Source organism: Acanthopagrus latus, chromosome 11 (genome assembly GCF_904848185.1).
Source record: "Acanthopagrus latus isolate v.2019 chromosome 11, fAcaLat1.1, whole genome shotgun sequence".
NCBI lineage: Eukaryota > Metazoa > Chordata > Actinopteri > Spariformes > Sparidae > Acanthopagrus > Acanthopagrus latus.
The window spans coordinates 15,990,865-16,010,946 of record NC_051049.1 but is presented as its reverse complement, the minus strand read 5'-3'; the positions used below and the strand labels follow the sequence as shown (position 1 = coordinate 16,010,946).

The following is a 20,082-nucleotide window of genomic DNA, read 5'->3' as shown; positions in this document are numbered from 1 at the left end:
TTTTCACTCTTAATAATTTAAAGACCTATATGTTTACAACTGCTGTACAATGACCCCCCACGCAAATGCACATCACGGTTAATATTTAGCTGGAAATGCAATCCTTCCCACAGTGGCCTGATGTGCAGTCAGAGCAAGTACTTGTATCAAAAAAAAAAATTCCATCCTGTTCCTATCTCCCTTTAGAAAAAAAAGCAGCTGGATACAGTTGAACTCATCAAAGCAGCACAACAACCAATCACAAATCATGAGTTCAGCAACGGAGCAATCAGATGTTTAAGAGCGCGTTATAGTTTCATCCTATCCACCAATCAGGAATTTCGGTAGAGAATAGTGAAAGAGGCCAATGAGAAAACAGACTGGTGTGCGACATGAGGATATGTGGAACAAAAAGATTTTTTGGCTGAAAAAAATTAGCAAAAGCTCCTTTACAGAGATGTGCAAAGAATGTCGAGGGTTACGGGGGGAGCACTCAGAAACTCAATCTTTCTTTTCTTTTCCCTTCTTCTAAACTAACCATTACTAATCCTGACACAAATTGATGAGTGGCAGATTCAGGAACAGTGCTGTAAGATAATATTTACATCGCTACCAAGCTCCAAAGCCAGTGTTGCCAGACTGTGGAGCAGATATCCTGAAAAAAGAGCAGTAACCACTAAAGTCTGTCGACTTGGATCATGAGCCTGCTCTTGAACCGTCCTTCAGCAAGCAGTTGTGGAAAATATCTAAGCACATTTACTCAGGTGGTATCTAATTACAATTTCAAGGTACATGTACTTTAAAGTACCCTGCTGATAATGTATCCTCCCCTGTAGCCTCACATACTGTATTTTATAATTCACTGCATTAACGTGACACTTTAAGCCACGTCCCAGTTTCAATTAAAAATACAAAATATGATAAACAAACAACGCAATACAATGGATAAGATAAGATACAGTATATTTTTGTTTAAAAAAGCTCATTTTTAACAACTGCCATAGTAAATACACCAATTAATGATATTCAAAAAAATACTATAGATTATGATGGGCCATTCTGTATGAGTTATTTTATTTTGCATACTGTAAGTATATTTTGATACTTTTGTACTCTTACTAAGTTAAATTTTACATGAAGGACTTTGTGACTGTGACGACAGTATATTTCTAAACTATGGTCTTGTTACTTTAACTTAAAGCTGGTTCAAGGAACAATCTTTTGTCTTAGTTCTGGCTGCCCCTGTGGATAAAAGTGGTATTAGCAACCCTGGCTCCTTTCATAAAGATTTTGATATGGCCAGTGTGTGCATTTGTTTTAGATGTATACTAATTTTAAGCAAGGCTGTTTGCAGGATGCAGGACGATAAAGTAATTAATTTATTTGATATCATATAATATTAATCAAGCTGTGATATGATAATGGTGAAACAGCATAGACTTAGATTTGGTGCTGTACCACCAATCATTAAGAATGACAGATTAATTAACACATTAATCACAATACTGTAACTTCAACTCAAAAGTAGCCAATATTCTCGTGTTTGTTCCCGATTGCTTTCGTAGGTTATATTCAGGCATCAGTATTAAATTGAGACTGTTTAAAAACCAGTTCAAAGTTCCTTCTACTATATTTTAGAAAAGGATATGAGCATTTCTCCCTCTACTTTCAGCAAGACACCTAAGACCCAAACTCCTACGAAGCATATGAATATAGTTGTGCAAGGAAGCTGCATGTAGCTGTATGAAGCCAGCAAGAGCACACGAGGATAAGAAAAGGTATCCCGAGCCGTAGCTGTCGATGTTAACCTGAGGCAACTGAGCCTGTTGGGCTATCACTGCCTGGGTCTCTTTGACTACTTCAGAGATCCAAAAATACCACAAGTGAGCCACTAAATCTACACCAACATGATTTGGGTTTGTATGGGCGTGCTTTCGTCAGTGTGTGTGTGCGCACCCACATATGCGTTTTTCTTCACAGCAACCATTTATCAGGAGGAGGGGGTGGAGGGGTAGGTGATGAATGTCTCCCAGCGCAAAAGGAGGAAAAAGGAACAGAGACCCTATCCAACTCTTTCACTCAATAGAATGAAGTCTACAATACATCCCTCTGTGCTGAGAGGGACAGAGCTCCACTTCAACCTACAGTACCTTACCTAAGGAAAAAAAAAAAACCTCTACAAAAGAAAAAGAGGGGAGAGGTCTGTTTTCATTTAGGGCACTCCCCGATATGACAGCCACAATGAAAAGAGTATGGCTTTAGAGCGCCGTAGCCTATAGGTAACAGCCAGACTGGCAGTGATCCGGGCGACGGTTGTCTCGTTACTTGTCTTCATTTCTTAGTTTGATTTGTGGTGTCAAGCTGTCACCCAGTAGACTGGCATCACGGCTCTCGCTGTCTTTCTTTGCTCTCCCTCAATCGTTCGTCTATCCTTTCTCCGCCTGTCGCACGCTTCTTCTGGTTAGTTTCTCTCCCTGCTCTGTTTCTTGCTGTCTCTCACCCCGTTTTTTTCTCTGGTCACTCGTTCGCCCCCTCCACTCTCTGGCCCTCACTCTCTGGTCGTTACCTCTCTTATTTATTTCTCCCTCCTTTTTTTTCCTGTTCTCCTTTTCCTCCCTGGCAGAGGAAGTTGGACCAGTCTGGTCCTAATGAACCCCTGCAGGCTCCCAAAACCCCTACTCTGATTTCCTTAAGTGACTCTGGCAGGGTCTTAAAGGAGCCCTCGGTTTCTCCAAGACGCATTCAATAAAAATGTCAGATGAAAAGATTAGAAACTCCTTTTTAGTCGTGCTTTGATTCGGTTCAGCATCAGCGTCACATCAACGCAGCCCAAATATTACTCGGTCAAACAGCAGAATGAGGATGTAGGAAAATAACTTGTCAGTCTATAATTTTCACAGGACAGGTTTATCTTCATCTGATCATCCAATTAAACATACAAAGATCAGACGGGGAGCTGCTAACCATTAATGTGCATTGTAAAGGACATGTAGCTCTTTCATTTTCTGCACCTGGAGGTGTGTGACTGAGACACACGTGTACCCTGTCAGTGTTTATGATGGCAGCTGTATAATAAAGCATGTGGTAGTGTGGGGTTATCATATCATAACTATCCATTTGGTTTGAATTGATCATGAACTCTAAGCAACTACAATATTTCACTTATTTTATTTGATATATGTGATTATTTTCCAAGTGGGAAATTCCCTCATCCACTGATTTGTTTGCAGGGTCAGGCTCATTATAGTTGGCAACCCCTGGAAGTGCCCTGTTCAAGTAATGGTTATATAGCAAAATTAAACTCTCACAATAACACTGCCACAGGCTATTCTGCACACCTACACAATAGAAAGTCAACCTCAGTTCATTCATTCTATGGTATGAAAATTACTCAGATTCCAATGCTCAAATAATTCATCGTTATGATTTCAATTACGAATAAAACCAAGTAAAAAAAACAAAAACAAACTTACAATGATTATATGACTCACTCAATATGTGTAATGTTGTGGGCAACGCACAGTTTGCGCCTGTGGCCTCCACTGTGTCACACCGATCCTAATAACATAGCAACTGCGGTGGATCAACAACAATCAGCTGAGGACATCTACAGTGTGTCTGGAATATTCGTCAAACAAGTGCAAGGGCTGCTCGTGATTAATCGGTTCAGAAAAACGACCCCCTCTTATTATTCCTGGCAGAGTGTAAACAACCACTGCTTTGACAAGCCCCGCACACTCGAGGGTATCGGCACAGTTCAACCGCTGTCAGAATGGAGTGTTTGTTGCCGCACAATGGTGGAATAAGAAAGGGAGGCAGGGAGTGAGAGAGAGAGAGAGGGGAGAGCATAAGTAGCAGAGCGACAGAAAGACAGACAGCTGGCCGCCATGTTAAGTCGTTCTCTTGTTTCAGCCGTCTTATCAATCACTGTTTTGTTCTTTTCGTGGCGTTTTTAGTGGTCCTGTCGGACACAAGGAAACTCTAGCTGAGCGTGCTGAGCTGCTGTTAAAGGTCCTGGGAGTGAGCAGGCCAACGCTTAGCTTAGCCACCAGTCAGCCTGACCTGCCTGACTGGCTGGCTGGCAGGGTGCAAGGAGTCTTGCTTTTTTTAAGACACACAGAGATAAGATCAGACAGGCACAATCATACAATAAACAAAATGTACTTTTAAAGGTGCACAAAAAAGGAGGGGGGTGGACATAGTTTGCACACAAATCAAATTTCCCACAAAAGTTCTTCCAAAGATGCAGGAACATAACAAAAAAATTACACCTAAAGTCATAAATATGCAAGAATATATGTTTGCCTTTAAAGTCTCTTGCATACTCAGCCACACACAGCTCCGCATGTCACTCATAAACACACAATATATATCTTCCCTCTCAATCATACGCACAAACACACACACACACACACACACACACACACACACACACACACACACACACACACACTCAGAGTCACTGGTGCTGCCACATATGCCTGATGATAAATGACTAAATGTTGGGGTGTGTTTTCAACTGCCCCACATACGAGGCCCGCGTGCTCCTAATTTGATACTTATTCCATGAAATAGTCATGTTGGGGGAAAATGGATGTGGATAGAGACAGACAGTCCCATACATCATTCTAATTATTCTTTAATAAACCTCTTACAAGCCAAGGAGTGGCTGCATAGGTAACTACTGCCACCTAGGGTTCACAGGGAGAAAGACACTACCTCAGAGCTAAAGGATATCCATGCACATTTAAAAGAGAATGAATCCTACTAAGTGCCAAAGATTAATCAAAGGCAAAAGGAGAATGAAAGGTGGAAGGGTGCAAGAGAGACTCTGAGAGATAATTGAGAATATCAAACTGTATGTGTTCTCCTCTATCATTTTTCACCCTGGAAAATTCAATCACGAGGGGATGGAAATTATTTGGAGAGCACAGGTAGCAAGTAAATTCCTCCTTAATCACCCTGAATACACAATAATGTCCGACCCTGCTGGTGTAGGGGTTAGAAAACACTTCTTAAATTTCCTGTGGAAATATCTGAAAGGCGGGCTAACCTTTAAATCCTTCTTCTAAAACTCCTAGGAAAACTGCTATGCCTTCAATGGCTACCATTTAGGCTTTTATGAAGAGCTATAAGAACATACAATTTTCATGTACACAGATAAAACAGAATTTCAACTGAAAGCTTAAGTGCGAAGCGCTATTTATTCCACACAGGAAATTAACAGCATTTTCAGCAGTCGGAGTTCATTTGCAATGTGTGTTTGTGTGTGTTGCGGATGTAGGAGACTAAAAGAAAAAGAAAAAAAAAACATCCATGTGTTTGTTAGTGTGTCGTGGCATCTGTTTACACTTGCCAGCACAGATTACTCCCCACAAACACACCCCTAACACAAACACACACACTATACATTTGGACTCAAAAGGAGAGGAAGTCTGGATTATGTTGGCTTTGAGGGATGGACAAGCAAACCAAATTCATCTTGAAACAATCGGGGAAGGAGTGCAGAAAGGAAAGTTGCAGGAAGGGGTGAAGGGGAGGGAGGAGAGGGGTGAAGAATCACCGCCCTAAGGGGAGCAGTCCAGCTGCAGTCCGTTGGCCGGTTGTCGTAATGCCCATTCACACACACACACACACGCACACACACACACACACACACACGCCGAGACACAAACAAACCCGTGCCACGGTTGACCTAACCATGCCCGCCTCATTAGCTGCCAATCACTCTGCACAGCCCGTCCAGGAGGGGTAGAAAGCGGGAAAGAGATGGATGAGGAGATGCCGCCATCAGTAATCTGCCTCAGAGCTGCCTAAGCTCCTGTGTGCGATGGCATCTTTATACAGAACACATAAAACACCGTGGACAAACAAGGTCTCCTGCTCCTCTCGCTATTCTGTAACTTACTTGAATTGGTCCGTTTTTTGTGTTTTAAACTGAATTCCTCCATGCCAACTCTGACTGGAAAAAAAGTAGGGCTGTGGGCTGGAGTTGGTTTGGTAGGCAGATCAGAATGGCCAACCACACACACACATACATACACACTACAGAGGACTATTCCCAGAGGCACGAAGACCACACATCCAGATACTCACACACATAGGGGAGTAGACACATTTGCAAGAAACACAGAAACACCCCTAGTTCCATGCAGCGGCTTTCATAGTGTATATGTGTGTTTATAATGCAGGCAAACACACATACAGTAACTACAGTATGTATGCCTTGGAATACCACACACACTGACATAGCACAAATCAAATTTAGACTCACAGACACACTAACTAACATTCATTTACACACACTCTGACTGTGGCCCTAACAAGCAGGCCGACCAGCCTTTGAGCTGCCTGGAGCCCGACATCCAAGAGACAGCTTCGAATGGACCAGGCAGTTTTCTAATTATTCATGCTCACTACAAACACTTTTTGTGTTTCTTTTTATTTACAGTTGACCAGCTGGAGGTTTTTTTTTTCCTGTTACGAGTGGGGGAAAAACTGAAAAAAGTAAAAAATAAAATAAAATTAAAATTAAGCAAGCCAGTGCCATTAATTATGCTGGGCCTCAATCCACCCATCCTTGTGTTGTAATCCATGAACACCAATGAGGACCTCAAGAGAACAATAAATTTATCTGTCAGATTCTGTTTCCAATACAAGGGGTGGAGCATTTAATGGAATAGTTTTCTTTATATTCCTCTTGTCTACACCAATCACCCACCAAAAATCCAGTGATATTTTCTCCATTTTCCTCACTCTGGTTGACGTTATTTGTCATGCCGGCTTACAGCACATGGGATCAACCTGAGAGAGGAGGGATTTGCAGGGGTGATAATGATGTTCCATTTCTATATTTTTGCCATTGAGTAAATGCACTCCTTACGACTAGCACTGGATTTGGAGATGCCTGCTGTTCTTTTTGACCCGCACACCCCAATTTTAAGACATCACCCATTGCGAGCAGAATTTATGAGCAAAACCTGTGTCAAGAGACGTTCCCTGAGCTTAACTGAATGTATGTGCATTTCTGCATAGATTATATCTTCCTTTGCATTTCTTTTTCTTTTGAAAGACACAGGAACACTCAATGAAGCCCTGAATGCAAAAGCCTTGGCACTGACAAAACAACCTACAGTTTAAGCAGGCTGTGTGTGTGTGTGTGTGTGTGTGTGTGTGTGTGTGTGTGTGTGTGTGTGTGTGTGTGTGTGTGTGTGTGTGTGTGTGTGTGTGTGTGTGTGTGTGTGTGTGTGTGTGTGTGTGTGTGCGTGCGTGGCACTCGTGTGTGTGTGGGACTCATGTGTGTGCCTGCGTGAAGCTAAGATCACGGCTCAATGAAACGCCTTTCCTATACGAGACACAGATGCTGTCTGGGCTGGTTTAATGAAAGTGAACGTCTCGGGTTACGCCATTTGAGCAAGTGTGTGTGTGTGTGTGTGTGTGTGTGTGTGTGTGTGTGCGCTGATGTTTTGAATGTCAATAGGAGGTAAAACTTGTGTTGAAAACCCTGCTGAATTAAGATAAGGATCACACAAAAGCCTGTCTCTCTCTCACTTTTTTTACCCTCTCTTCTCTCCTTTCGATACTTGCTGTGAGCACAAAGCGCCTGTTTTGTGCCTGGCCTTGGTTTGAGAAGCATCACTCCTGCCTCCTCTGTTTTCACCCTTGTGACAAGCTATTTAGCAGGTGTGCGCTGGTCTGTGGGTTGTTCCTCTTGAGTATCTGAATTCGTTATCAGTATATTTGCAATGATTTCTCTTTGAGCTTGTCTGCTTTCAAAGAGCCAGTGTATTGTACCTTGCACAGAGGTTTTTCTTGCAAAGGCAAGATAGCGGCGGACGTGTCCTCTAATCACAGGAGTTTGGAGTTGCACTATCTTGAGTACAAAAAAAAAAAAACAGTGTCTATATTCTGTAGCTGTAATTGGAGGATACAAGAGACAGTCATGTTCCTTTTCCCTCCCCAGCCTCATACGCACAGCAGACAAAAACACAAATACAAAGGGCAGGACTAATGTCATTTGACAGTTCCTTATATATGATACCATCTAGCTTTCAGGTACCCGACTGGCTTTGAGTTTACACAGGTTGAACTCTCATTTCCTGGCGGTGAGTTTGCATGTCCTACAACCAACTTTGACGTTTTAAAGAGTAAGACAGGAAGACAGTGTCGGAACAGCAGTCTGGGTAAAGCCCCAACGAGGCGTGGCACACGTAATTCACAGTGACACCAAGGAGGAAACTTGAGAGTCCACAAATTAGAAAAAAAAAATAGGAAAAAAAACCTGGAAGACCTAGATATTGTTTCAATTCCTGACACAATTTTTACTGTTTTATGACTTGAGGGGAGGTGGCGAAAATGAAAAAATTAAAACAATGGTGAAATGGGGTGAAATAGATTCAATTTGCCACAAAATGTTACAAAGTGATCTGCTGAAAAATTTAATTTGGACCTGCGGGCTTGCCATCAGGTACCGTTTGTGGAAAGCAGCCGATGGGGCCGGCTGCTTGTTTCGTCCCTGCTGAATAGGAATGAACGTCGACGGGCTAAAAAGTGGTAATAAAGTTATTTTCAGGCCTGACAGCGTACGCAGTGAGGGTTTGAGAAGGGGTCTCTATGCTTGCAACTATCCCCTGACTAATCAGTTGAATTTTGGAAATAAATGATTGTTGCTGTAAATGTTGCGTGAAAGAGAAGCAGGGTTGTGTGTGTGTGAGAGTGTGTGTGCGTGGGATGTTAATTGATGAGAGTTATAGAGAGCTGCTAGTAGCACAGGGGGGATCATTACTGCTGGAGTGGAACAACTGCATTCACGGCTGTTTGCCATGTCTCATACACATTTACACACACACACACACACACACACACACACACACACACACACACACACACACACACACACACACACGGACGTACAAAATGCACACATACATAAAGTGCACCAGCAGTAAAAAGGAACACCATCCTCTTGCTCTCTCTTGTACATCCTTCTGTCATAAAGTACGACTGCTCAACCACACAAAAAGAAGCAGGTAGGGTAATTATAACACCCTAATTCCACGATGACTCTTCTGAAAAACACCAACCAACAATAAAATGTCACTTCTTTTTTTCAAAATCAAACACTATTGTAAATCGCAAGGTTTATTTTGGGTTGGCATGATGGGAGAAAACAAACAATTATCCCAGAGGCATTTCCCATCCTTGAGTCAATTTGTGGGAGAGGGGGGGAAAAGGCGCACAGCCACTTTGGGTTAAAGGATTTAGGTCACGCTTTAACTGACTGGCTGACATCAGAGCGGCGAGACTGAAATCCTGGAGTGGAATCTGAACTTGACTCCATCTCCTGAATGACTGACACTTGAGAGACTGACACTGGAAGAATGAGGGGCGGGTGTCTTGCTAGTCAACCTGCCATCCTGACCTATATTTTTTTAGAGCCTGCATGTGTGTGTGGGTGCATGTGTGCCTTTGTACGAGGAAGAGACATCTTTGTCTTGTCTTATATGCTGCTTTGTGTGCAGGCGTGGGTGTGTGAATGCACACATGCATGTAATTGTGTGTGAGTGTTTGTGGTTGTGTACGACCCTTTCATTTTACATGGGAATGTGTCGCTCCTTGTGTTGGGAGGTGCATAAATACATACTCAAGACCGCATGGCTGTTTCTGTGTGTTTCTGTGCACCAGGGACGAGTGTGTGTAAGCAAAATCAGCGTGTATTTATGCTTTCTGTCAGTGTGGGGCAATGTCTGCTTGTCTCCTGCTGATGCCACATTACTTCAGTCTAGGAGCCACTGTCACTTTGGTAGCAGCGTAGACAGGTGAGACTCCACAGACTGCAGCCTTCCAATCTCTGACACAAACACGCACACGCACACACACACACACACACACTCAAAATTCCACAGAATTAAATCCCCCACTGTTCTGTTGTTTTAAATTTAGCATTAGTGCAATTTGCATAATATCCCAGGTAAAAATAATAATTGAAATTGCATTCTTGAAAGAACAATGACCCAATTCTAGAATTGAAAATTGTGCAATTAGTAAAAAAGCAATTATTTACATCATAAAATATAATCTGAAAATTAAAAACACGTTGAGATGACAAGGAAAAATTGTTTCACATACACACCAAGCACACACACACATAGCTTGTACCTCCAGTAGCCAGGGTTTGAGTTTGCGGTCCAGGATGATGTCGAAGCCCAGGACCTCAAAGCAGACACTGTCGCTCCCTGGTGGCTGGCCGGGGCGACACATGCGATAGGCATGCAGCACATGAGGCTCAGCCACAATTAACGTCTTCACCACCAGCTCCTGGCAGGTCACACAAACACAAAAAAGAAAGAGTGATCAAGCTGTTAAAGCCTATCCTAAAAAGCCACAGGCTTATGTTTTTATAGCAGCTGCATGAAGGTTTCTTAAACTGAAAATGGTGCAATTAGCAGCCCCGCTTTAATTGAAGGTTTTAAAACTCTGACAATAGAATAATCACGACACATACATACTAGACCTGAAACCTACAGACATGCTTGAAAGAGGTAAGACTCAAATCCAGTTTGATCCTCTCCTGTGCCTCAAGATACAGTTTAAAAACTGAGGAGGAACACGGAGCGTTACTGGCACAGAGCCTTTTGAATTTTCACCAGTGCTGGTGGTGGTCCATCAGTGCGGGTAGTGGCTCCCAACCTGTGTCCGTGTGTGTGTCTGCACGTATGTTTGCTGGCTGCTACCTGCCTGCCTGCTTGCTTACTCCCACTGTGCAGCTGCAGTAAACATGCTCAATCTGAACACACACACACACACTGTACGAAAAGCTTCCCCTCACCATTCAAGCCCCACGCGGTGCTGCTGGCCTGCAGTTTGCTCAGTCCTGTCTGACTACTGGGTGCAGGAGAGGGGTTTGGTGGTCTGGCCCTGGCCTGATAAGGCAGCAGCCCCCCTCCTCTTTTTCTATCTGTCTGTCGCTCACACACCTCAATCCATCTGTCCGTCCATCCACCAGTCTGACCCACAGGCTGCCCAGCACAAACACCTGCTCCTACCGTTTATGCCCGAAGTCCCCAGCACTGGCTGGTGAGTGTGTTTGTCCCTGCCCCCATCACTTGCCTCCTTATCCTGAGCCCCCAGCACTGGCCACTGCCTCGCACCTTGCATATGTGTGCCTGTGATTTGTTGGCCTACTTTTTTTTTTTCTTAAAGCCCCTTTAATCCTTTTATTTTTCTAATATCACCTGCATAAACATGTATGTTGCTTTAATGTGTGCATGTATAACTCATTTATTTAATCTCTATTTTAAGAGCATCACTTATCTTTCTATCTCAATGTAGTAGAGACAGCAAGATATCTAGGAGGTTGTGCTAAAATCATTGAAAAAAAAAGTTTTCCACTCATCAATCTACACTCAAAACTGATGACAAAACGGGAACATAATTTTTAAAATTTTGGCACAGATGATCACTTGAAAATTGTCATTTTCGAAGGGCTGAAAACTAGGGCTGCAACTAAAAATCATCTGTCGATTTGTTTCTCAAATGATCAGTTGGTTGTTTGGTCCCTCAAACGTCAAACAAATTGTGACATAGTTTTTCCTAAAGCCTCAGATGTCTTCCTCAAATACCTTATTTTGTCTGCAACCCAAAAATATCAGACAGCTGCCATAGAATAGCAAAAAACTGGAAAAAGTTTACATTAACACAGCAGGAATACAAAATTTAAAAGGCCTTTTTCTTCTTTAAAAATATACTCAAAGTGGATGATTAATTTATTAGGTAGCAGGGATATGCATTTCAAGCAAACATGCTATTCAACAGTCACCAGAAACTATTCAGCGATTATTCTGTTATTCAAAGATCTACTATTTGTATGTACTGTTGCATATAGCAGCACAGGTTAATATTGACCTTATGTGGAAAAGACTGTGCTACACACATTTTACCAAAGTCAGCTAATAATAACGCAATTCCATATGTGAAACGGCCATTCACATATTCAAAGATCCTGACCCATCCCTCATAGTTCACACCTAATCGATGATTCAATTAATTGTTGAAGCTTTAACTGCATCCTTTTTCGTTTCTGAATTTCCGATATAAAAATCAATAGACCTTAATGGACCACCCTCATCTGAGAGGACAATGTGTGACCATTTCAATGTAGTGACTCACTCTGACACACTCTGCACAAAGCTTCCTCTCACCCACCAAACACCACGCAGTTCTCCTGCAGGAGACAAGTAAGGTATGGTGGTCTGGCCCTGGACTAGATAACTAGCCCATTTGTAGTCAGGCACTGTTCTCAAAATTACATCCACATAAAAAACCTTGCTGGTCAAACCTTGGACACTTTGCCTCATGCAGCACATCAATAGTACCTCAATATGAAAGGGATGTCAGTGTTTCACATGAAAAAAAACACCATAGTCTTAACCCCCACAGACAATCTTTTGGCAAACAAACTCTCTGACTCTCTGACCATGACCGTTGGCGGGAGGAGTCAGGGCAGCCCGCTAGGTCTGTATGGGAACAAAATGTAAGAGGAGAGATGAAAAGAGAAGGAGAGAGGAGAGCATAAATACAGAGTTGAAACAAAACCCAGCGTGCGAGGAGTGCGAACGGACAGCACTAACACCAAAGCGGTGCGACTTCTGAAGAAAGAGCATAGGAGGAAAAAAAATGGTGAGAGAGCGAGAGAGGAGGAGGACGGCCAGGCTGAGTCAGAGGGCGACACTCTAGTGTGTCACAGAGGGAGAAGAAAGATGAGAGGAAAGAAAACGAGAACCAGCATTTTAATGTTTTTGTCAAAATGAAGCACATGTAGAGATTACACAAGACAGTTAAAAGAGGAGAGTAAAGAAAAGGAAATATTACTAAAACAAGAATCTAACAAAACAAGTAAAGCCCTGGCCACAGCGCCTACAAGTCTCAAAGACACTTTGTTTAACAAGAGCATGAAGAAAAGTGAAACCCTGATGGAAAGAAGAATTCAAAGATTGCCTTGAGGAGAGCATAATAACCAACGGGATTTGATTTTGAGGTGAATGCTGGTAGCGGGAGAACAGACAGTAAAACAGAGCACAAGCACTAAGAGACCGTACAACCAAAATGACAACGAACAGGGGGACAATAAGTCGAGGTCAAGCATGAAATAGATAACAGGAATAGAAACAGAACACTGACCAGAGCTAAAGAAATGGGTAGAAAAGACAGGTGTCATAACAGATACAATATTTACGAGTTACAGATTCCACTGACTGAAGAGTGCTCATCCTTGCTTTGGTGGAAGTCTATTTTATTTCTTACTTTTTTATTGTTTATTTTTTACTATTATTATTGTTTTCTGTAATATTACTGTCCTTTGGCTGCTGTTGCAACGAAATGTCCATGTTTGAATTTTGATTCTGATACATTTGCCACAATATGTAACTGTGTTTGTGTTGGGCGGACGGCTACCTACGTACCGAGACATCTCCCCAAAATTTGGCCACATCGTAGTCGTTGGTTCGGAGGAACTCGGTGAACCAACTGATGGACCTCTTGCTGCCTTTGTCAACCGTCTCGTCTCGCTCAAAGTTCTCGTTGTGTTTGTTGACTGAATAGTTAGTCAGATGCATGTAGAGCTGGCTCTGTGGAGACAGGAGAAGGCAATGGCATTAATCTATGCATGTTCACACTAACCATTTCTACCTTCATTTGATTTGATGAGAGCACAACACAGTCTAACACAGGATCAAGATCAGACGCAACTAAGCATGATTTTTAAGCCACTACACAATGTAATTTTTTTTTAATACTGAAAAACACAGAATGTCTGATCTCTGTTTGGCTGGATGTAGTAGACCGAGAGTGAAAGGTCTGTGGTGTACTTGTGAAACAACTTAACATTGTGAGCTCGAACAACATTAAAAATTAAATGTCATGGCAACAGCAGATCATGTTTGCACCAGATGGCATGTTTTGTTTGTTGCTGCATAAAAATCATTTTCTTCCTCTACAAACTGAATTCCTTTATTTACTCAGTTGATGAAGCAAGTAAGCTCCATTTCACCTGCTTCCTACTCCAACGTAGATGTACTCAAACCTCAGTACATAGTTGCCCAGTACAACCACAATCTATTACAAGCAAGGGGAATGACAGTGCTATAGTTTGAATGAGATGTTATTTAAAATAAAGTGAACATACTGTATACTGTAGGTAACTAGTTGTGATCCCTGTGATTGTGCTCTTTAGTGTAATTATACCTTTGTCAGCAATAATAATCATCACAGCACAGACCATCCTCAAGGGTGTTCATGCGTTCATCCTCACAGAGCAGTTTTTAATGTAAAGCATTTTCTAATACAGGAAGGCAAGAATAAAGGAAAAAAGCAAAAACATCACAAACTAGTCCCCTGGCAACAAGTGAAGATGGTAATAAATAGAGCAGCGAAGGAAATGAAGAGCTGTTCTCACTTTATTTTAAAAATGGTTCTTAGATGATGATTGATGATTAAGCTCACAATGCGTATTCAGTGACAACAGGTGTCAGAGCCACAGTGCCCCACAGTTGCCACAGTGCATTGATAAAATGCATCATCGAGTGTCTATAACTAGCCATTGTGTAACCCTTGTTGTATCCTTCTCTTTAAACACTATCCCTCACAGTTTAAGACAATACATCCTGTCCTTAACCTGAATGGTAATAACGCTGTTGCTGCAGGCCACACCAGCCCCTAATGGCTGTATTGGAGCCACTCTCTGTGGGATTGAACATCCATCTCAATGGCATGACTCACTCCATCATGTGCCACAGACTTGGTAAGACAATACACACGTTTGTTGCAGGACGGGCCCAGTGTGTCTATGTGTGTGTGTGTGTGTGTGTGTGTGTGTGTGTGTGTGTGTGTGTGTGTGTGTGTGTGTGTGTGTGTGTGTGTGTTCATATTCTAGATAAGCATCATGCTGGATGGGAAGCTTTGTGTGTTTGTGTGTGTACATCCCATCATCTGCAACAGACTGTGCTTCAGCAGGTGCTGAACCTCAAGGCAAATATAAGCGGCTTGATATTACAGGAGACATCTGGCATGTGGACATGTAAGCTCAGCTGTGTTCATCCAGTATGCCTGCACATTCTGTGTGTGGTTGTGTGTGTTAATGTGTGTGTTTGTGCGTGTTTAAGAACAATATCAGGCTTACAGTTGTCAGCATTTGGGCAATGTTGTTGGTTTATACAAGTACAAGCATGTTTTTGTAATCATACGAATATTATGTTGTGTTTTCCCTGCTTGTGTGTCCAGTTTTATTTTTAGGTGATTTGCACAAGCCCAAGAGTCCTGTTTCGTGTGTGGCATAAACATTTTTATGTGAATTTACTTTAATTTACTGTAATGCGTTTTCCCAGTCACACTGTCGGCCACACACAAGGTACTGTACACACACAAGCTACTGTACTTTCTAAAGTAAATCTATTACTGTGTATGTCTAAAGCACATCAGACAGCCTTATGCACAGATGGTATACAGATAAAGATGCATACATTTAGAAGAGTATGCATCTTCAACCGTGTGTGTGTTTCCAAGTGTAATTTTTTTTACATTTTATTTCACAAGGAGAGTCACATTGAGGTCTACACATTCAGCAGCATACTATAACACACATAGTTACAGACAGAAAACAAAAAAGGAGACAAAAAACAATAAAGCAAAGGGAACACGCATTTCAAAAGAGACATTTCTAAGAGTCAATTTTGTACCCAGGTAAATTAAAACATTGACATCCTGAGGGATCTACCTCTAATGCTTTCATTTTGGATTTGAAAGCATTTAATGAGATTAACTATTTGAGTTCAAGTCATTCTGCAGCATAATTCCATGCAGAGAGGGCTTAATACATAAATACCCTTTTTTCCAATTTCCACCAAGGCATTTAGGCACAAGAAACAGACTACTGTCCAGCACTTTCCTCCATGATAAAGATACAAAGGTAGGTAAGTGCAGCCTCTGTGAAGCACTGTTATAAAAACTGCTACACAAATAAAGGCTATTACCATTATTATTCATACTCACCAGGTTGGCCTCACTGGGTGCATGGTACTTCTCTGTGCCCATGCGAACCAGGCCATCATTGTAGAGAAAAATGCGAAGTGGGTCGCAGGAAGTGACAAGGATGTAGATGCGCAGGTCAAACTTGTAGCCCTCCATCAGAAAGGGCTTGTCCAGGTACTCCTGAACGATAAAGTGCTCCTGGGCTGGCAGCTTCTCACAGTTACGGATAAGCGAGATCCTGGATAGACAGAAACTTTATTAATCCTTGGGGGGGAAATTGGGGTGTCGTCACCAGCATAATAAAATATGGCATGGTAAAGACAAAAAAGATAATTAAAAAAATGATAGATGGGAGCATAGCAGGGATCATGAACATGACTGATGACACTGGCACTGTCTTCATATACGTGTTGAAGCACAAAAATTTCAGCCAAACAGTATACAGATTTAATGTGTTTCAACACAATATTTCATTTCAAAGTCATTTGGAAAAGTTGGGGGCATATTTCTGGGGTGCCACATCTGTTTCTTCTGCTAATACTTTCAATCTTCACAGTGCAAGATTAAGTTTTGCCCCGTTTCTGTTTTTCAAAGCAACAGATTTTATATCTATGTTGAAAACCCTTAGGAGTGAAATGGTCAGAGCCATAGTGCCCTGATGGTATTCATGTGACCTTCCATTGCTTCAGAACCTTCCCTGAAATTGTATATAAGTAAGCATACTCAGCCTGCCTCAGCTCTAGTTAAGCAGGACAAGCTGTTTGGCTCTGTGATGCATCGAACGATCCAGAAACTTTGTTACTCTGCTCATTACCTGGACATCTAAATAAAACAGTGGAAAAATAAACGTACAAAAAATGCACAGGTACAACACAAACAATGGTTTGTCTGGAAAATATTGTGTGAGCATCTGGAGAATGTTGTGATTTTCTGAATTCCAGCCCTGCTCTGTCTGAACGGCACAGTTCATCAAATGCTGTAGCAGGGTCTTTTAGCTGTGCGCAGGTTAATAGGAGCAGACGTTGTCCTCCGTTTCAGCCTTCACTCTAATTCATTTGCTTTGGTCTCATGTCACTGGCACTCAGACCTTATAATACGCAGGCCATTGCTAGCTGGATTCAAGAATGACTTGTGTTAGTTTGTGTGCGTCCATGTGGCCGTGCACGCAAGGGTGAGGGGCAATACTTTCAAAACGTTGTGAATGCAAAAGTGTGTGGGTGTATGCTTGTGTGTAGTGAGGTTGAGGGGTCACTGTTAAACAATCTCCCACTATGTTCAAGCATCACAACTGACCTATATCACCATCACTCATAGTTAAGGCAGACTTTGCTTAAATTGCTTACATGCCCAGGCTGGAAGGGCTTGTTATACACATGTGCACAGGCACACCACACACACAAACAAAGTACTTGGCCGGGATGTTAAGACTTGATTGTTCACAAAGTACAGTTTGAGGTATTGAGATATTGTGGAACCACGCCACCAGAGGGCAAACATCGTTCTGCTTTGTGGCTTCTATAATCAAAGCCATAACATACAGTATCTTGGGAGCAGTGCAGTATACTTTGATTCATTATTTTTTGTTTTATTAGTTATTGCTTAACTGAGATGCAAAAACGTGAGCGCATTGTTGATGAGCTTAAAGTGTGAATGCAGACGGGGATCCTTTCACTGCAGTCCTGCCTTCAGTGGTTTGCAGATCTGCTTTAGTATGATGTAGTTGTTACTTTATCTGTCACCATGAGCTCCTGGCAACACAAACTACTGCAGTATTTATAGACGAGCACCCCTCTGGCCTGCTTATCACAGTATTTGAACAGAATAAAAACAGAGAGAAGTTGACAGGAGCTTGACCGACGATGTGAGGGGCCCTCCTAACAGGCAGACAGCAAGCTGAATGATGAGGACAGGGTTAACGGTGTTAGTTAGTCGAGGAGGAGTAGCTGAGGAGAAGACGACATGATTGATGAGCTGTGGTGTCAGATAATCACGGCCCACTCTCCCCTGCCTATTTAATTTGGCACCGGAGGGGGATCTCGCCTTTTTAAGCCCGGCACGCGCTTTTATTTTGTTTCCCTTATAACAAGCTGAGCTTCAGACACAAACAATAACTTCATTTAGTTGGCCGACGGAAAAATAAATTACACGGGATAGATATAACTTAATTTCCTGCCGCGTCACACCACGCACAAAAAAACAGAGAAAAATCTAATCTTGTGAGCCGCCCGCCATTGAGTGGACGAGCTAAACTCATCATCTTTCATATTCTTAATGTATTGCAATAATTCAGCCTTTGCTGCCTTTTATTCTTTAATAAATAAGGGCTTAGTGCAGCACAGAGTTATAAGTAATGCTCACATTATACCAGAAAGGACAAATTCAAAGAGAATTTGAGGGAGAGGTGAAGCACACTGAGCTATTTGTACTTCAATATCCCCACCTATTGGTGCCAGTGATGAATGCACTCCATTCATTCACTTCTTCATACATGCACTTCAGGGATCATGTTTTCAAGAACAAGAAGCAATAGGAATAATTAACACAAGATTAGAAGTTTTAACATATTTTGAAGTGCTCAAGAGAGCTATGTACAAAGCAAAAGCAAATTATTTTAGAAGGCCCTATATTTTAGCCAAATCATAATATTCACAGTTTGACCTTTCTTTTAGTTCATCTTTGAGTTTATGAAACAGAATCATTTGCAAAACCAACCACACTTGAATCTTTGAACTTTGCATGCTCACTTTATTTTAGTTTTGTCATTGACCTGCACAAAGGTCACATCATAGATCAAGAGAATTCTGTTTTAAATGCGAACGCGTTGGATGGGCTCATACATAGAACATTAGAATAAATTCCTGAGATTATTTTAGAAAACAATTTAGGATACTTGTGTTCTTCACCACTTCACCATTGAAAATGAATTGAACTGTTGCATCCATCTATTTTCTAAGGCACTTGTCCTGGTTAGTGTTGTGATGGCAAAAGAGTAGAAAAGCCCAAACATCCCCAGGGTGCTTCCTAATTCCCATCAACTCCTGCTGGGAAGGAGATGTCATTTCTCCAGGGTGTCATGGCTTTGCCCCAGGATCTCCTCCCACTCACCTCCTACTAAAGCCAGCAGCTCTCTTACTAGATGACCAAATCAGCTCAGCTGGCTGTTCTCAAAGCAAAGAAGCTTTGAAATCAATACCATCCCCACACTAAGCCAGATTACTATGTTCAACACTGTGTAATTCAGTTCAACTCTAGTAAATTTTGGCTTGCAATATTTTGTCCACACATAGTTTCACACATTACAGGGACAGAATATTGTTACACCTTAAAATATAATTCAAAACAGAACACTGATCACTACAGACTCAAAACATTACCAATAAATCAATTATTCTGACATGGAAACAAAATCAAGACAGTTGACAGTGCAGGAGTAGAGAGACCACAAAGTCACAATGCTTTACATTACCCACTACGTTACGACTGCTACTGTAATGCTAGTGAAACATACCATAAAAAATGGAACATCACAACCTAAGACTGGCTCTCACTCAAACTGACTGCAGCTAGGAAAGGAAAAGCTAGGAATCACGTTCAGCCTGCTCATCTTTTGATCAAGAGATGCTAGTGAGAGACCGAGTCCCCCTGCAGCAGCCATCTTGGTCCATTTTCTAGTCTGACTGGTCTCTGCTGATGGTGCCTCATAAAGGAATCCAATAATCACATGCAGAGACCTTCAGGGAAGGAACTACAGTAACTGCCAGGGACCACACGTTTGTGTGTGTGTGTGTGTGTCCTCCACTGGTAGCGATAACCTCTGATTTATGGAGAGTGTGGCCATCGAGGACAATGAGGCCAACAATGAGATTCACTACACCCTCTCAGCTCAAATACTCAGTCTGGTCCCAGCCATAACGCTATTTCCACAGACACCCATGTCAGGGTCACAAACCTCTTATTGCCTTGTTTTGTTTGTACCCGTCCCCTACTAGCTCTACTTCTAATTTCCTCCTCCACTCGCTCACTCTCTTGCTTTCTGCTTTAGTCACTCTTAGCCCTTGCTCCCTCTTACTTAGATTGGCT

General features: G+C 42.1%; 1 protein-coding gene across 5 annotated transcripts in view; it reads right to left on the bottom strand.

Annotated features, from left to right (window-relative positions):
* The window catches only part of ttll7 (tubulin tyrosine ligase-like family, member 7), a 73,596-nt gene that overhangs the window by 39,526 nt on the left and 13,988 nt on the right, over positions 1–20,082 (bottom strand). For all 5 annotated transcript variants that reach the window (XR_005077881.1, XM_037115521.1, XM_037115524.1 and 2 more), the window contains exons 7-9: positions 16,024–16,240; positions 13,440–13,604; positions 10,138–10,296 (exon numbers count right to left, since the gene is read on the bottom strand). Coding sequence is in view for 4 of the 5 variants with exons in the window: in XM_037115521.1 (XP_036971416.1) it covers positions 10,138–10,296; positions 13,440–13,604; positions 16,024–16,240 (541 nt within the window). In the remaining variant the exon portion in view is untranslated. The remainder of the gene's footprint in view (positions 1–10,137; positions 10,297–13,439; positions 13,605–16,023; positions 16,241–20,082) is intronic.